Consider the following 16,020-nt stretch of genomic DNA (forward strand, 5'->3'; position numbering starts at 1 on the left):
AATAGCTCTGCAAATACAGTAGTTTTCCACCTTAAAACAAATATTTTTATATCTAAAGGCTTCTTTCTTGAGGTGGGGAAGTAATCTGACATTTTTAGCTGCATGAAATCTGTCTTTTAAGCTTAAATACATGGAAAATAATTTACAAGCTTGCATAGTGCTACTGCGGGAAAACGTGTATCTTGAGACTCTTCAAAATAATCTCAAAATAGATTTAGAACCTATAGTTCCTAACATGCACTAGGAAAAAAGAAAAAAGTACCGCTGCTGGTGCAAGTAGAATCAGTCCTTGAGTGTATCAAGAAAGAATACCACTTTTCAAGTGATCTTTGGAAGAAATCCAGGGTGCTTGTGAGGTGACATTTGTTGTCTGAGTGGTCTGTGTTATTCCAGCTGGCCCTATACTAAAAGTTAACTCTTGCTTACTGCCAGCTTCTTTCTTGGGAGTAAATGGGAATCTGTAGCTTTGGTCAAAATGATGTTGTTAGACATCCTGTGGATCATAAACACACTTCTGTCTCTTTCCATTCTTTATCCATGGTGAGTCTACCATGCATTGATGGTAGATGGTCTCCTCAAGGGTAGTTTGCACCCTATTTCAGATCCTGGAGAACTGGGAATAGAAATAATGTTCTTTTTGAAGGATTATAGTGGTTCTTACACACACTTTTCACCATTGGCTAGGCAGTTTGTCTGCTGTAGTGTGGGTAGTTTTGCTTCCTCCCAACTCTGCTCTTTATCTCTCTGGCATATACAACAGATTTCATTTCAAGATCATTGCAGTGTTTGATACCAGCTTTAAGAAGAAAAGGAAGCTTGATGTTGATGAAGGTGTTTGACACAGAGAAGAAAAAGCTTTGATGTTGTTTGGGATTTCTCAGAAACATTGATTTATCACACCAGAAAAGTCAAGTTGTGGGATTATGGTGACACTGAATATTAAGTACCAAACATAATCCTAAGAAAACTTCAGCAAAAGATAAAGATGAGCATAAAGGACTGTCAACGGTATACATGGAAACAAAAATCACCGTCTTCAAAGAGTACATTTGGAGATGCTGTTTCCTTTGCATCTCGCAGAAGTGAAGGACTGCCACCTGCCTCTGTGGTTCAACACGGGGAGCTGTGGGTGTTTTTCAGTCTCCTCCAGGCACACTCGCTCACTATGAAGCTGAGAAGAAGGATCCTTATGTCAGATATCCATTCCTGATTCAGTCTGTAGCAAGCATAAAAGGGAGACAACATAACAACAGCCACTTGGAACAAAATGTTGTTGAAGTTTGAGTGCTGTGATTTCAAAACTATAAGAGGCACAGTTACCAGAAGTTAAAACCACAATTGATTCTGGGCTCTCAGAAATGTTTAGTTCTGCCGAGTTCAGCTTCCCATCTATAAAAGCATGACTTTCATTAGGAGTTGAATGCTTGTGATAATTAAAGCTGGATTAAACAAAGTGGCACCTATACTACTTCTATGGTAATGTAGGATACAGAACTATTAACTTGAGTGTGTCCTGTTGCTATTATAGCAGCCAGTGCCATGGATATGTGGATGTAAGGTTATTTTGCACAAAGCTAGGCAGAATTTCATCTGCCTATCTACATATCCTAATACTCTAGAGTAAAATACAAAAGGTAGAAGGCAGGAAGGGCCAGTGATCATTTTGTGGAGGAAAAACATGGTCCTTGAGGTTGATTAATGTAGCAGTAGGACTTCTGAGGCCTTCAGTGAGGAACGGCTTGTAGCATAAACAGGTCTGAGGCTGGCAATTGATAGAAGTGTTTGCTTATTCTTTTGGATCTTAAAAGAGGTCACTAAATAGACTTTACTGTATGGACCCTACCAAAGCAGTGTGTTAGGTCCAAGGTGATGCTGATGTTATGCGATTCCTTAGGGCAGCTTCCTTCATTGCAGCTTCACAAAGTCAAAGAGGACAACAGTAAAAACTCATTTTGGTTTTTACAGCACCTGCCGAACTGATTTATAGCCAACTTATTTTAAAAAAGAAATTTTCCAAATACTGTCACCAATCAGAAAAATGCTATAAAGTTGAGACCTGTCTGTAGTCAGACTCGGGCAATATTAAATTCGTATAGATCATTCTCACAACTAGTGTAAGAACTATTTCTGGGGTATGTTGCAATCAATACTCTTGTGTTGAACATCAGTGTCTACTCTGTAGGAGCAGTGACAATATCAGGGGAGAAGAATCCATGTCTGTCTTAATGAGATCTGTTACATTGCTGCATAGCAATCATCACATAAATCCACTGATTTCTGTTTAAGTCTTTAGTCAGTACGTTCTCTGGTAGCTATTTTTCACCATGCCATATTACCTAGGGGAAAATGAATTAATAATACGTCTAGTCTTGGGTATGTATGTTTAATGGATGATCTCACATCCTATCTTAGAGTCATACTGCACAGAAAAAACCCTGTTGTAATTGATCTTTGAGGTTGAGCACATAAAGAACAGGAAAATGTAAATGTGCTTACCCAAAACATTCTTTTAACTTACTAACTGGCACACTAGAGGCAAGTGAATTGTCTAGAAGAGCAAAGGAAGTTGGTATCTAAAGAATTGGTTATGGACAAAATTTCTGATTCTTTGTTACATGAACAAGTTTTGAGACTTTTTGTGGGGCGTGTTGTTAATACAATATTTAATTTAGAAAAACTAGAATGGAGTGGTGACTACGGGGCGGGGGGTGGGGGTGGGGGTGGGGTGGGGTGCGGAATCTAAGAGGCAGGAACCTGAGCAGGTGGATCTTTGCTGTTTGGGTCAGGATGGTTTGATGGACATTGGGTCTGCATTGTTCTGCTGCCAAACTGAGCAGGCTGGAAAGCTGTGGACTGAGTCAGGAGAGTCAGCAATTTGGGGAGGAAAGGGTGGGGGGATTTTTTGCCCCGTTCTGTACACTCAGGATACAGAATGATTCTGTCTGCAAAGAGGCTTTTCTCTTAAGCTTACAGTTTTGCAAAAGCAGAAGAACTTACTTTAACATAGTAAATCATTGTAGCCCATTTGTCTTAAATGGGATCACTCTGCATCACGCATTTTTCATCTGTTTTGCTCCTTGTGGATTCATATGTTCCAAGCAGTGGGAGTTTCCATCAGTTCCCTTGGGAAACTGTTATGAGGTCCAATGAGTTTTGTGGTAAGTTCCCGTTAACATGCTGCTTATATTTTCCTTTAATTTCATGTTATTAGTCCTTAGGCATGAACTCATGCTTGTATCTATTTATAGCTTAATCTTCCATTGTCTTCAAGAAATCTAGGGGCCTTCTGCTCTTCTCTTAACAAATCATATTTGATAATTTGGTGAAAGCTTTAAGTTCAATCTCTGGGTCTTTAAGCACCCACCCCCAATTTTTCTTCTGTGCTCTCCATCTTTAATTCTAGGCAGATCAGGGTTCCTGAAGAGGAGAATGAAGTCTAGTGAGAATTTTCTTCTCCTGAAACAGTTGCTGATGACGTCCCGTATGTAAAGGGTGGCTTCATATAAATGGATCACAAACATGCAGATAGAAAATATTTGGCGTAATTGAATAATATCTGAGGGCCACGTTGGCTCTATAGAAATACATAGATGGCATTGTAATTCTAAGTTTTTACTAGAATAGTCTATACATCTGACTTTTATAAATGTTACTGTTTAAAGAAATATAAGGCTGTTCCTGAAATATGTTCATTCTCTCTTTAAACCTAAATCTCCTTTCAACTCCAAACCAAAGCAGATAGCACTAAGAGACTGGCTTGATAAATAGCATCGCTGATTCACTACATTGTTTAGCTGAGATTTGTGGCAACCTTCATTTATGTTTAGTTTAAAACGGAAGGAAATGCCAAGTTGAGGCTGAAGCACTGTCCATAACTTCTTTCATCATCTAGGGGCAGCATACAGATAAAATTTTCAGGGGTAGGTGTAACTGATCTAAACGGGCCTTTTGTAGTGGTAAAGGAGAGCAGCCCCCTCAGATTTATACTCCTTTCTTGTTAGCTATAGCTGATGGACTCGGCTGCCAGGGACAGACTTAAGGGCAGAATATCATTCTGTAGCTGCAGCCTGGATAGATTGATGCTGTCTTACCAAACTGCCAGGTTTCTTATCCCTCTTGTATAAAGGAAGAAGTATTTGACCGCTCTTGTCAGCTTCATATAAAAGTACCTTAAATAAGTATTAACCTAATACAATCTTGCTTGCTTTTGTAATGGCTTTGTGCCTTTCCCAGCTTGATTTCACTACTTCTCTCTTTCTGCTTCCATTTTTAGATCAAGTTTTATCTCTTATCCCTTTGATATCTTTAATAACTGCTTCTTTTTCTTCACCCCCCTCAACTACTTCTCTCTGCATTCTTTTTGCCCTTCATGCTTTCTCCCTTCTCATAAAGAAATTTGCCAATTAGTTGACACCTATGAAATTTCTACTTTTGGAATGAGTGTGTTGTACATGTTCTGTGATTGCCAGTTGGGTAAGGTCTGGATGGGGAGAGGGTGCCCTTCATTAGATCTGCATGTAGAATTAAAGGGGAAAGGAAGGAAAGAAAAGAAACAAAACCCCCAACCACCTCCACAACCAGAGCCCGAAGTAGCTTTGGGCTCACAGGCTTTTTTTCAGTCCTGAGGAAGCAGCAACCTGAAGTCGAGTATGGGTTGAGAGCAGAGTGGGTATTAGTCTGTCAGTAAGGTCTTTCCTGCCTACACACTTGGATGATGGAGAGTGGAAATAACTTACCACTAACAGTTGTATTTTGACCAGAACAACTGGTGTGCAGAGGAGCAGGGCTAAACTCTAGGGGAGGAAAATTGTTCTGCATGTGTCTGAGAACAGGTAATTTCTCAGACATGTTTTAAAAGGTAAGCATTAAAGATGGACCTGGGAAGTAGGGAGGGTTCACAGAAATGTGCAGTACCCTCTTGGCAGGAAAAGGGAAAGGCTGGACTGGCTTTTATAGTGGGGAAGGTGGACTAAACAGGAAGATGCTGTTTTATTATTTTTTAAACAAATTTAGTATGTGTGACCTAAGCTAATAGTTGCTGCAGTGCAGCTGAGAATGGTAATTGTTCAGCTGCAGTAACAATTACTTCTGTTCTTGTCCCTGTCCTCTTGGCCTCAGTGGCAGCTCTGGCCAGGGGATACCTTTAGTTCCTCCATCCTCCTCATCCGTGCGAAGCACTTTGACTTCTGGGCCTGCTGTCTGCTTCTGTGGTGTCCACAAGACTGAAAAATGGCTGCTCTCAGTTTTTACTCTTCTTTGCCTTGCAAAAGCCTGTGTCTGTGGGGAAGGTGCTAGAACTTGCTGTCAGTGAGCGGTAGCACAGCACCAGTTTATATGCTGTAAAGTTTTTCATTGCAGCGATGGATCCTTTTATATTCAGTCTTCATTTTTGTTTTATTTTAAAGATTTTGATAACTCTTACCAATAGGCAACAGAATTTTCTCCTATATTGCACTGTAGTCTTCAATTTTTCTAGCTGTGTAGATTGATGAGAGTGCATGTTAAATGCTTTTTGCTTTGTAGATTTGAAACAAATTCTGATCTTTCTCATAATGCTAGAATTATGGTTTTTTTAAACTTTTAAAAAGTGATCTTTTAAAAACTGTCAGATTATGTCATGAACAATTTTTTTTTCTTGCAGTGATGTAGAAATAGGTTTGGATGCTTGAAGGTAGTGCTTAGATCAGCAGTAATGCTGTGTGACAGTAGAAATGTTTCATTTCTTGTTGTGACAGGAGTAACAATTGGTAATTGATAAGTGCGGGGGAAAAAGCTTTATGTGTATATAGATACAGAAAAATCTCTAAGAATAACTGTCACTTAAAATGTAATTAAAAAAAATAAATCACTGCCCAAACAAAACAGAGGAAGATTAAAGCAAAGCCTAACTGATGGTGCTTTCAGAAGGAAATCTTGAGTGCTCAAAAGCTACTACTACCTAAAAGTTCTTGGGGTCTCAGATTTTTCTTTCTAATTCTGCTAATGTCAGATAGATAAAGGTTATGCTACATTAATCAGTTCTTGCCAGTAGTGCAGCTTTCCAGCTGTTTTGACTTTGAAACAGCTGCAAATCTTGCATGAGTAAAAAATTCGGTTAAAACTTTTGGATATAGATAAGTCTGTACTTGCTTGCTTCTAAAGTTAATCTTACACAACCTGAAGTGAAGCATTCTAATATACAAACAACTAATGAACCCGTTAGCATTTATTTAAACTGTGATAAGTCAGACTTTTGTGTAAGCTCACTTGTGTGAGAGGAGTGGTGAGGGCTGGGAGCAGTAGCAGGGAAGCAGGAGGAGGCGCAGGGATAGTGTGTATGTCTCTTTGACCCGTTTAGGCCGCAGTCTCACATTTGCTTTAAGTCGATCCACATGTACTCTGCTGCTGACAGCATTTCTCCTCGCCCCCAGCCTCATTCTGCTGCCGTTACGGCTTGGGAGGCTGCTTGTGGAGTTATATGAGGGAACTGGTCCAAATGAAAATTTTGACTTTTTGTTCCTTGGGCTGATGCTCAGCAGAGCAAGTTCCCTCATCTGTACCAGCATGAGGCTGCGTAAATGTCGTGCCGGAGGTGGGAACTTTGTCTGCAGCAGCAGCTTGGGCTTTAACTTGACTTAAAACTGTCATGATCCAATACCTTCCGATGCTAGTGAATCAACAGGCAGGGATTTTGTTGGGTTTTTTTATTTTGTTAGGTTTTCTTTTTTTTTTTAATGTCAGCATTGCTACTTTTACTGTTCGTTGGCCTTTTTTGTTACAGGCTCACTGAGATAAAGCTGCTTCTCACTCATGGTATTGTGTGTGTTGCTGGAAATGCTCGGTGTGATCGCTGCAGCCATCGCCTCTGTTTCCTCCCTGCCTTCCCCCATTGTTTGCGCTTTAATGCCACATGGCTGTGGTTTCCCAGTTTGACAAGTAAAGTTCATTAAGGCCTTTACAAGCAAGAAGTACTTTAGATGGGCTAAAAAAAAATAAGCAGGGGTAAGAGAAACAAGCAAGCCACTGTGTTAAGGATGATGGGGCAAGATTAGTAACAGGTTAGGTGCAGCCCATGAATAAACTGTATGACTTCTAGTCTGTTGTTGAAGTGGGGGTGGCAGTTAAATGGATACTGGGAATGAAATGGCAGCGGTAGAAGTGCCACCTGTGAGGGAAGCAGAATTCCAGGAACTGAATGGAAAAAGAGGAACAGCTTACAATGCCAAATATTTTGGAGTGGGTAAGGCAAATTAATTTAAATGGCCAGTTGCTGTATATGCAAAGAGGCTGTCCATGTGGAAGTGGTATCATATAATCGGGGAATGGAAAAAGTGCTTGAGGAGGGGGGTGGGGGAAGTTTCGTGGGCGCTTTGTAGGCCTGCTTTGGCATTAATGGAATACAAGGGCCGATTTTGAGGGAATGAATACTTAAAGAAGTACAGATAAGTGCTGGGAAGAGATGTTAACAGCAGATTTTCTAGGTGAAAGAAAAGTAGCTTAGTATCAAATATTTAAGAAGTGGTTGGAGTAGTGACCACTGTCTGAATTTTTAAGCCATTAATCTTAAAGATGCATGCTACTTCTCTTCAGCTGAATAGATGAGCGAACATTTGACATGCAATGGAAGGGCTTTACCGGGAGAGATGGGGAGCTGCACCTGGTAGTTGGGGCACTCTCATGGGAGGCAAAATGGATGGGACTGGATTGTTGTCAGCAGGCAAAGAAATTGTATACAGGTCTCTGCACTGAGATAGTCTGGTTCTGGCCCAAAGAAGATAAAGCGGAGGCATCAATCCTCCAGTAAACAGGTCTGGATTAAGCCTTTTTTTTTTTTTTAATTATTATTTTTAACAAGGATCAGTTTACTGATTTGGTTTTCTGTGTGTCCCCACAAGCAGTTGTGCTGGTGCAGCTGGTGGAGTATCACAGGGAAAAAGGGTCAGGAACTGTTTGTCTCTGCTGAGGTAGCAGGAACAGAGTGGTACCCTTGGGCAGCCCGTGAAGCAGGTCTGCCAGGTGACACAGGCATGGGGATGCATCAGTTTGGAGGGGGGCTGAGTGTGCACGGACCCCTGGTTGCTCAGCCCTGGGGCTGACACATCCTGGGGAAGAGCATGGGTCTGGGGATGTGGGGTGCACCTACGATTAGATGGTCATGACAGTGGTGATTTGAGGCTAGGCTGAAGTAGGCAAAAGCATGGGAATGAGGCCAGCATGTTCATCGCTTTCCTCATAGGCAATTAGGTGTTGCTGGGTATAACTCTTGGCTATCCTTAATAAAATTAAAGGTCTTACTGTGCTGGGTCAGCACTGCTGTAATGTCCTACAGTGCTGCTACTTTTACTGTTCGTTGGCCTTTTTTGTTACAGGCTCACTGAGATAAAGCTGCTTCTCACTCATGGTATTGTGTGTGTTGCTGGAAATGCTCGGTGTGATCGCTGCAGCCATCGCGTGTTTCCTCCCTGCCTTCCCCCATTGTTTGAGCTTTAAATATTTTCTTGTCTTTGATCATGGGATTCTACCCTTGATTAGGTTTCTGGGACTAGCCTTCATGAGGAAGCCCTGCTGATATTCCTGGACTTTCCTTGTTGTGGCTTTGTTTGTTTGTTTTACTTATTTGAAATACAAATAACATAGAAGCCTGGCATCCAGCAAAGAGCAGGAAATTCATTCAGGCTTTGAGCTGGGACTTGTGGAAATTGAAAGATATGACAAAGCATACAGGGATGCCCACACATAAAAAGTACTCTTCCCCCCCCCCTTTTTTTGGGAGCCTTTTCAAAGAAATAAAATTTGGGTTTTCACTCCAAATGCAAAATAAAATCTGCACATTAAATTCAGTCAGTAAAGTAATTCAAATTCTGGGAATGAATACCCAAGCAAAACCCATCCAAAACATTCCTTTTAATAGAATCTAGTGTTTGTTACCATAACAATCCTTTATATTTGTGTTGGGTTTTTTTGGGGGTGGGCAGAATTAGTGCTGTTTTAACATGACTCTACTGCCTGATTCAGGTGGTGCTAGTTTCCAGGGCCCCTCAAGCAAATTGGAGAAAGGGGGGAAAATCTGTATGCCTGGATTTTTATGATGCAGTTTAGTATCATAATAACTCGTTTAAGCTCTGGCTGTGTACTGCCTGTTATTTCCCTGGAAACTTATGCTTCATACTGAAAAGTACTACTTGGAAATAGCAATGTTAGAGTCTCTCTCCAACTGAGGGGAGGCTTGCAGATGAGCAGGCAGAAGCCAGATAAGAGTAATCTATAGCTGTCGCTGCTTGACATTACTGACTTTTAAGAGATCCAAAAAAAAGTATGATTCCTCTTGAACAGGGGAAGAGAACAAGATGTTTCTGTAGTAACGAGATCATAAAAGAAAGAAAATTGCTTTTAAAGAATGGGTCTGATTTTTTTTCCCCTTTTTCTATTTTGCTCCTATTTATAACTTAAGCTGCAGTTTTGCCATCAACTGCCTCTTGTGTAAGCATTTAATATTACCAAGATTTTCTGCAAATCTACTTTCGTTATAGTGATTTCTAGCCTACACATTTTGTTTTGTAATAACCACTGTTTCCTCCATCAAAAGAACAGAAGTTTTCTGAAATAAAAGGATAGTAGCATTCAGCGGTCCTATCTGAACTTGTCAGTTAAGGTCTTAGGTGCCAGTTCAAAACACTGAGGTTGGCATCAGTTGAGAAGATGACGGTGTCTCTTTCAGCGTACTGGGAGTAGATGAGTAGAAATGCTTTTTTTCAGTAGGCTTGGAACTAAAAACTGAAAAAGGCCTTTTGTTTTTAGATGCAGATTCAGGAGCGTGATAAACTTTACTACTTGGTAGCCTGGGAACTTGATTTTGTATGTTGCTTACAGAAGCATGAGCTTCTCTCTCTCCCCCTCCACCCTGATGCTATGATGAGCCTTTGAAAAATAAATGGGAACTGCCTGGTATGTGTCCTATGTGTCAAAAAATTTCTGTGTTTTCTAGACTTCAGTTCTTTTGCTTTTGAAAGGAGAATAATTTTACTTTTTTACCAGTGAGAGGAGGGGGAGGATTTTTGTAACCTTGCTCATGAGCTTCCCTGCCTTTTTAGAAAGACACTGTTCCTTGTCCTTTTCCCCAAGGTACTTAAACACCACTTTAATGCCATCACTAAATTGCAAGGGCAGCATGAAATGTAAGCTTTGACCTTAAAGGCTCTGTTTCTTTTGGTTTAAAAAAATAATCCCAGGATCTCTCAAAAACCTGTAAGGCTCAAAGGAGGCAACTCTTACGGCAAGTTACTAATAAAAGATGTACCTACTAAGAGACTTGTTTTACCCCTGTATATTTTGTCTTGCATGTTGTACTTTTGCCTAGCAATTTTGACAAAATGCAATACTGATTTCTGACTCTTCCACAAGATGATATTCCTTTATGGTACTGAGATAGTAGTTGCAAGTTTTTGGAGTAGTGTCCCACTCAAACTTCTTTTAAAAAAACTGTTCTAGTGGATAAAATGGAGAAGAAAGTAAAGAAGCTGCTGGTCTGAGTTTTGTTTTGCAACCCAGAGCACGACAGGGTGTAAAGGTGTGGCAGTTATGTTCTTTTCCATCCAGTAAAGCAGTTCAATTTGTTTGAGTTTGTAACACTGCGATGTAATCTAGTGAATACAGAATTAAGCAGATTGCTAATAAATTGCATTGTAACATTGGATATTCCTGCTGTTTTGGCTGAGATCATAAGGCTTGTTGCATTCTTGCAGATAGCTGAACCAGCTCACTGCACACTAGGACCATATGGTCAAACTGGCGGAAAGGGCATTAGCCAGCCGTTAGGGCTGATTGAAGCCACGCTGGTAGTCTAGAGACAAACGATAGAGACAGTCAGGCGATAAACAGCAAATGGAAGGTTATAAAATGCCACCCAGCTAGTGAGGAGCAGTGGGAGTTGGGAGTATGTTCAAGGGCTGATAGACATAATGCGGTATTGTAGGCTGGCTGGAGGGAGTTGCTCATCTTCCCAGCCCTGTCGCTTTTGCAGCTGCTCTGCAGCTCCTCCCTGCGCTGGCCATATTGCTGGGGGAGCAGCACGTAAGAACGTATCTGAATGCTTAGCAATGTTTGTGGCTACTGTGGCACAGTTAGGAGGACTCTTCATGTTGAGGACAAGCAGTATGAATGGGTATTTGATCTCTGCTCGTGTTTGTCAACAGTAACTGGAGCATTGGATACAGAATTTTATTTCGATCATTTATTTTACTATGCCCAGTTTCTCCAAGCATGAACATTTGCTCTTCAGTTACCAACAGGTTAAATTGCTGTATTTATAGTTAAATAAAATATTACGGAGATGCATTTTTCAGCCCTGGAAATGTCAGGTTAGAGAGATGAGCAGAAAAGGTTGCAAGTCACAAAATTACGTACTTTTGGTCATCATCTGACTGGGATGAGGGCACTGTACAGCAGTTTGGTATGGTACTGCTGTACTGGGGCGACAGCCATTTAGCCGATGCCAGCCTTTTCTTGGAGTGACCTCTTGAATGGAGATGCTGCTTGAATATGTGTAGGAACCAGAAGGAGCACAAGGTAACTTGTGTTCCCTGTGGAGAAATCTGGAGGCATAGTTGCTAATGCTGACTTTTGCAGCGATTTTTTTGTTGGTGTTACATAAGATACCAGAAAAATAGAATTTTGTTGTCATGTTAAATTTAAGGAGTGGGGGTGGTGGTGGGGGAACAACAAAGCTTTTGATCTTTCTTTAGTAAACAGGAGACTGGTTACAGAATGTAAATGTTTATCTTGGATGATGCTATAAGTAGTACATTTCTTTCTCTCTCCTCACAGATAAGGACAAAAACCAAGTTAGTCATCAAGATGCACATAATTTCTAAGATGTTTTTGTCCTGCTGTAAGTTGCTCGTTTTGGGGATCAACAGCAGTGTAACGGTTGTCTTATTTTTCCACAAACTATGACTGATGCAATGCTGCAAAGCCATTTGAGGGAGTACTAGCACACAGATTTAAAGCCTTCGTTGGTCTGCTGAAGACTGAGTAAAACATTCAAAGAAATAGCATTTCCTGAGTGGACGAGTAGCTTTCTGTGCTCTTAGGTCTCTTTGGTATTTGTCAGTAGACAATGACTGGTCACCCCTAAGGTAATTGCATTTTAAAAGATGGATGTTGGATGAAGAACTCAGCTAAAAAAACATATATTACTCAAATAAGCATACTGTTTATGTAGGATGGATTATGATGAATTATATTTCAACATTTGAAATTATGAAAAGGTTAAATACTCAAAGAATATTAATGGTAGTTCAGGGATGAGACTAGCTCAGTGGGAAAAATAGCTTATGAAAGAAATTATTTTCCAAATATCTTCCTCAATATTATTTTTTTTTCTGTTCTGGTATGATTTTGTTGCTAAAGTGCCCTCCGAGGTGTGGAGTCCTGAATGAGAGTGGTGTTCTTGGGAGAAGGATTGCCTCATGATGGGGATGGGCCAGGGGAGTGCTGAGGGAGAAGTCTCATGGATGCTTGTGCTGTTCTTACTCTGCATCTCCAGCTCGTTTGGGCTGTTCTCTGGCATATGCCCAGGACCACATCAACTGCTGCTGTGCTGGTGGCATGGGAAGCTTCCTCATCACCTCTTGCACCACCTCTGCACCACCACCCTGGCCCTTGTGGAGCCTGGTGGGCCCTGCATACTGGTTCCACCATTAGCCCAAGAAGCATTCAGGAGAGCATGTGCCTCTTCCTTGGCATAGGAGCCACTGTCCTCTGCAAAAACTTTACTTAAAAGCAAAATTCAGACAACACTTAAAACTGCTGAAATTGTTTCTTTTTATCAGCTGCCTTTGTGGCTTTGAGGACATTGAATTGGACCATCTGTCTTAAAGGGAATGCTGCTCATTGCCCAAAATCTCTACAGGTGACCGTTCCTTGTGTCTTCACCTTGGCAGCCATGCATTGCAGAATACAACCAGATAAAATAAGTGATGGGAAGAGGCAGCTTTCTATAGCCTCACAGATCCACACTGGCCTCTTGAGTGGACTTGTTTGGGGAGGGGTTGCTCAGGGAAGCTGCTTTGATGCCACTGCAAAAATGAGTTTCAGTACTGAAGGCTAATAGCGTTATTATTTCTTTCCCCTCACAGATGAGTGCAAACTGATTCTTTGTTAGGGACATAAAAGTCTTGATTCTGCTTCAGCATACAGGTTGTAGAGTGGGAAATAAAATTCAGGGGAGAGTGACTGCTAGTTAGTGTCTTAGTTTTGGGAAGATGTAGCGTTTGTATTTGGGGCTGGTGAGCACCAGTCCAGGGCCTGCTGATGGCAGTGGAAAAACTGTTCGCTTTTTGGGCTTTGGATTACTCCAGATTTTTTTGTACCCATACCTCCTGTGGGAAGTGATATATCCTTCCTCTGTTATTTCGTCAACCACATGGGTTACACCTGGTTGACCAACAATGTGCCTTAAAGGAGATCCCATCGATGAGTGCACTAATTGCCACTCGTGGAGGGGGGAGAAGCTATCGCTTTGTGGCACCTCCTGCTTGGCCGGAGTCTCACTGACCCTGGCTGCGCGCCAGAGTCACCTTTTATTAAAGCTGAATCGAAGCAATGTCTTTGGCAGGAGGTTGTTGGGAGGTTAAGCATTTGTACCATGTTATTAGTGATGATGGTGTAGGGATTTGCATAAGATCGAGCTGGGTGGTCTGTGGAGGTGCTGGTGGTGTTGGGGTGAGCATCGCGTGGTGGCTGTGGCTGTCCGTGAGCAGTGGTGGCCGAGGCGCGTGGCGGGCGCTGTGCCCCCTGCAGCAAAGCCACTCATGACATCTCTCAAGGGAACAGATGAACGTTTCCTGTAAATACATGTACTGGAAACATCTGCCCAGCACAATGAATTAAAGGATTTTTCTTGATGTGCTGTCTGACCCCGTATGCAGAGAAGCTTCAGTGCTCTGTTTTCCTCATGACTTCCCCATCTTTTTCTTAAGTTGTCTTTTCAGCACACTCTTCTGAAGCTGGAGCTGTGAGGATGGACTGGATCTTGCTTCCCACATCTGTCCCAGCAGCTGTACTGCTTCCTGCCATGAATCATCTGAAATGCACTTTTTTTTTAATTGTTTTATTTAAGGGTGAAGGCATATTTGTTTTCCTGAAGCCACAGACTAACCTCGACAGTCTGGCAGCCAAGCCCTAAATGGGGGCTGGGGTGTGCAGGTGTTCGGAGGAAGGAAGGGCACCATTGGTGGTGGTCACGGGCATGCCTGGAGCAGAGCTTCTTTCCTGGTGGGCTTTGGCTGTGGTCAGAAGAACTGCAAACTTCATTGCTTCTTGGAGAGCTGCAGCAAAATGTCTCTGTTTGCATGTCAGTGTCAAACGTGCCATTCTGGCTCTCAGAAGTTCATTGCTGCAGCTAACCAAGTGCCAATTGCCAAATTATGTTGGGGGAGAGGGGCATGATCTTTTGTCTGAGAAGTCTTGGCCATATTTTTGGATCCTTTCTGGGGCTGATGTTTGTGGTTTTATTTTCCAGACCTCATTGATTGCATGTATTTCAATTCTAGCAGTCATTTAAGGCTTTTTTTTGTCCTGAGAAGCTGAGGATGTATAGTTCCTCCAACTTGAGAGGTTACTGTATTTCACGCGGAGATGAAATCCAAAATCCGCCCCCTCAGTTTTGTCTTTTAAAAAAACACTCCAAAAAAACCCCAACCCAAAATCACATTAACTACAAACTTGTTAAGCAATTTTTTTTTTCCTTGTTAATTTTTCTAGGGAAACGTCAGATTCACCACTTGGGAAACCAGCTTCAACTCAATCAACATTGTCTGGATACTGCCTTTAATTTTTTCAAGATGGCTGTGAGCAAACACCTCACCCGGGGGAGAAAGATGACCCACGTAATTGCTGCATGCCTCTACCTGGTGTGTAGGACAGAAGGAACTCCTCGTATCCTTTCATGCTTAAATAAATAAACCACACTTTTAGCAAGTCAACTATCCCAGTTAGACCTTGTTTCAGAATTTGAAAAGGTAAGTGTTTAGGAGCTAACTCTGTCTCTGTTGGTTTTTGTAGAATGAAGTGAATGGGAGTTTTTCCTGTATGTGGTTCAAGTAAAATTTTTCCTTTTCTCAACGTGCAATACTTATTATTTACAAGGAGCTTATAAATGTCACTCTGCCACACATCAATAACCCTAAATTTCTTCTTTCTCAACATTTTCTTCTAGTGTAAAGTTGCACTTTTCCTGTGCTTTGCTAGGGATTATTTGTTCCTGGTGTATGTTCTGTTTTGTTTTCCTTTTTTAAAACAAATGAAAATTAACCTCAAGCCTTCTGCAGTGTCAGCATTAAAGAACAGATATGAGTTCTAGTGGGTTTCCCATCAAGATGCTTGGATTACCTTTTAATGCTTGTGGGAAGGACAGTATTGCTCCCATTTTAGTTTTGGGGAAAAAGCATTTGATAGATTCTGAAATTTGCTCAAAAATCATACAGGAGATCAGTGGCTGGAGGTGGGACTGCACACAGGCCAGATTTGCAAGTGAGTACTCCTTGCTCCAAGTCAGCTCTGTTTTTGTATTGTGGAAAGAACTTCATTAAAATCTATGTAAGCTTTAAATACTGATGACCATCCAAATTTGTTTGGGTTATAGTTTTTTCTTTTATGTTGTCTTTCAGTTGCTGGGATTTGGAGTTCAGTATCAAACAATTCTGTGTTATTTTAGTTCTTTTCTACTTTAAAGCTATATGTGCATATCGTCAGTATTCTGTTCAGTTTGATGCTTTCTCTAGGTTGCTGTTCTCATTCTGTATTTTACCAGTCGAACAGCTTAGCTTTCCTTTTAAGATTGAGATTATGTTTTTGTTTTAGTTTTGGAAACTACATTCAGTATTCTAAAATTAGTGCTTTCTGATAGTGGCTGTGGTCATTGCATTTCATGGTTAAAAAACAAAACTGGTTTTGCAGGAATAATGGAATTAAAAGGAAGACTTGCCTATTACATCGGTCTCTTCTAATGTATAGTCTCTGTGTGAACTTTGAACAGTATAT

At 41.2% G+C, this 16,020-nt stretch overlaps 1 protein-coding gene across 2 annotated transcripts in view; it reads left to right on the forward strand.

Annotated features, from left to right (window-relative positions):
- BRF1 (BRF1 RNA polymerase III transcription initiation factor subunit) overlaps positions 1 to 16,020 on the forward strand; it is a 175,625-nt gene that overhangs the window by 30,230 nt on the left and 129,375 nt on the right. Inside the window, exon 3 of one of the 2 annotated variants that reach the window (XM_056344999.1) lies at positions 14,743 to 14,916. In XM_056344999.1, the coding sequence (XP_056200974.1) occupies positions 14,743 to 14,916 (174 nt within the window). Of the gene's footprint in view, positions 1 to 14,742; positions 14,917 to 14,937; positions 15,511 to 16,020 lie in introns of those variants that run through there. The other variant, XM_056345000.1, reaches the window with a different exon arrangement.

Source organism: Falco biarmicus, chromosome 7, assembly GCF_023638135.1.
Source record: "Falco biarmicus isolate bFalBia1 chromosome 7, bFalBia1.pri, whole genome shotgun sequence".
In the NCBI taxonomy this organism is placed as follows: domain Eukaryota; kingdom Metazoa; phylum Chordata; class Aves; order Falconiformes; family Falconidae; genus Falco; species Falco biarmicus.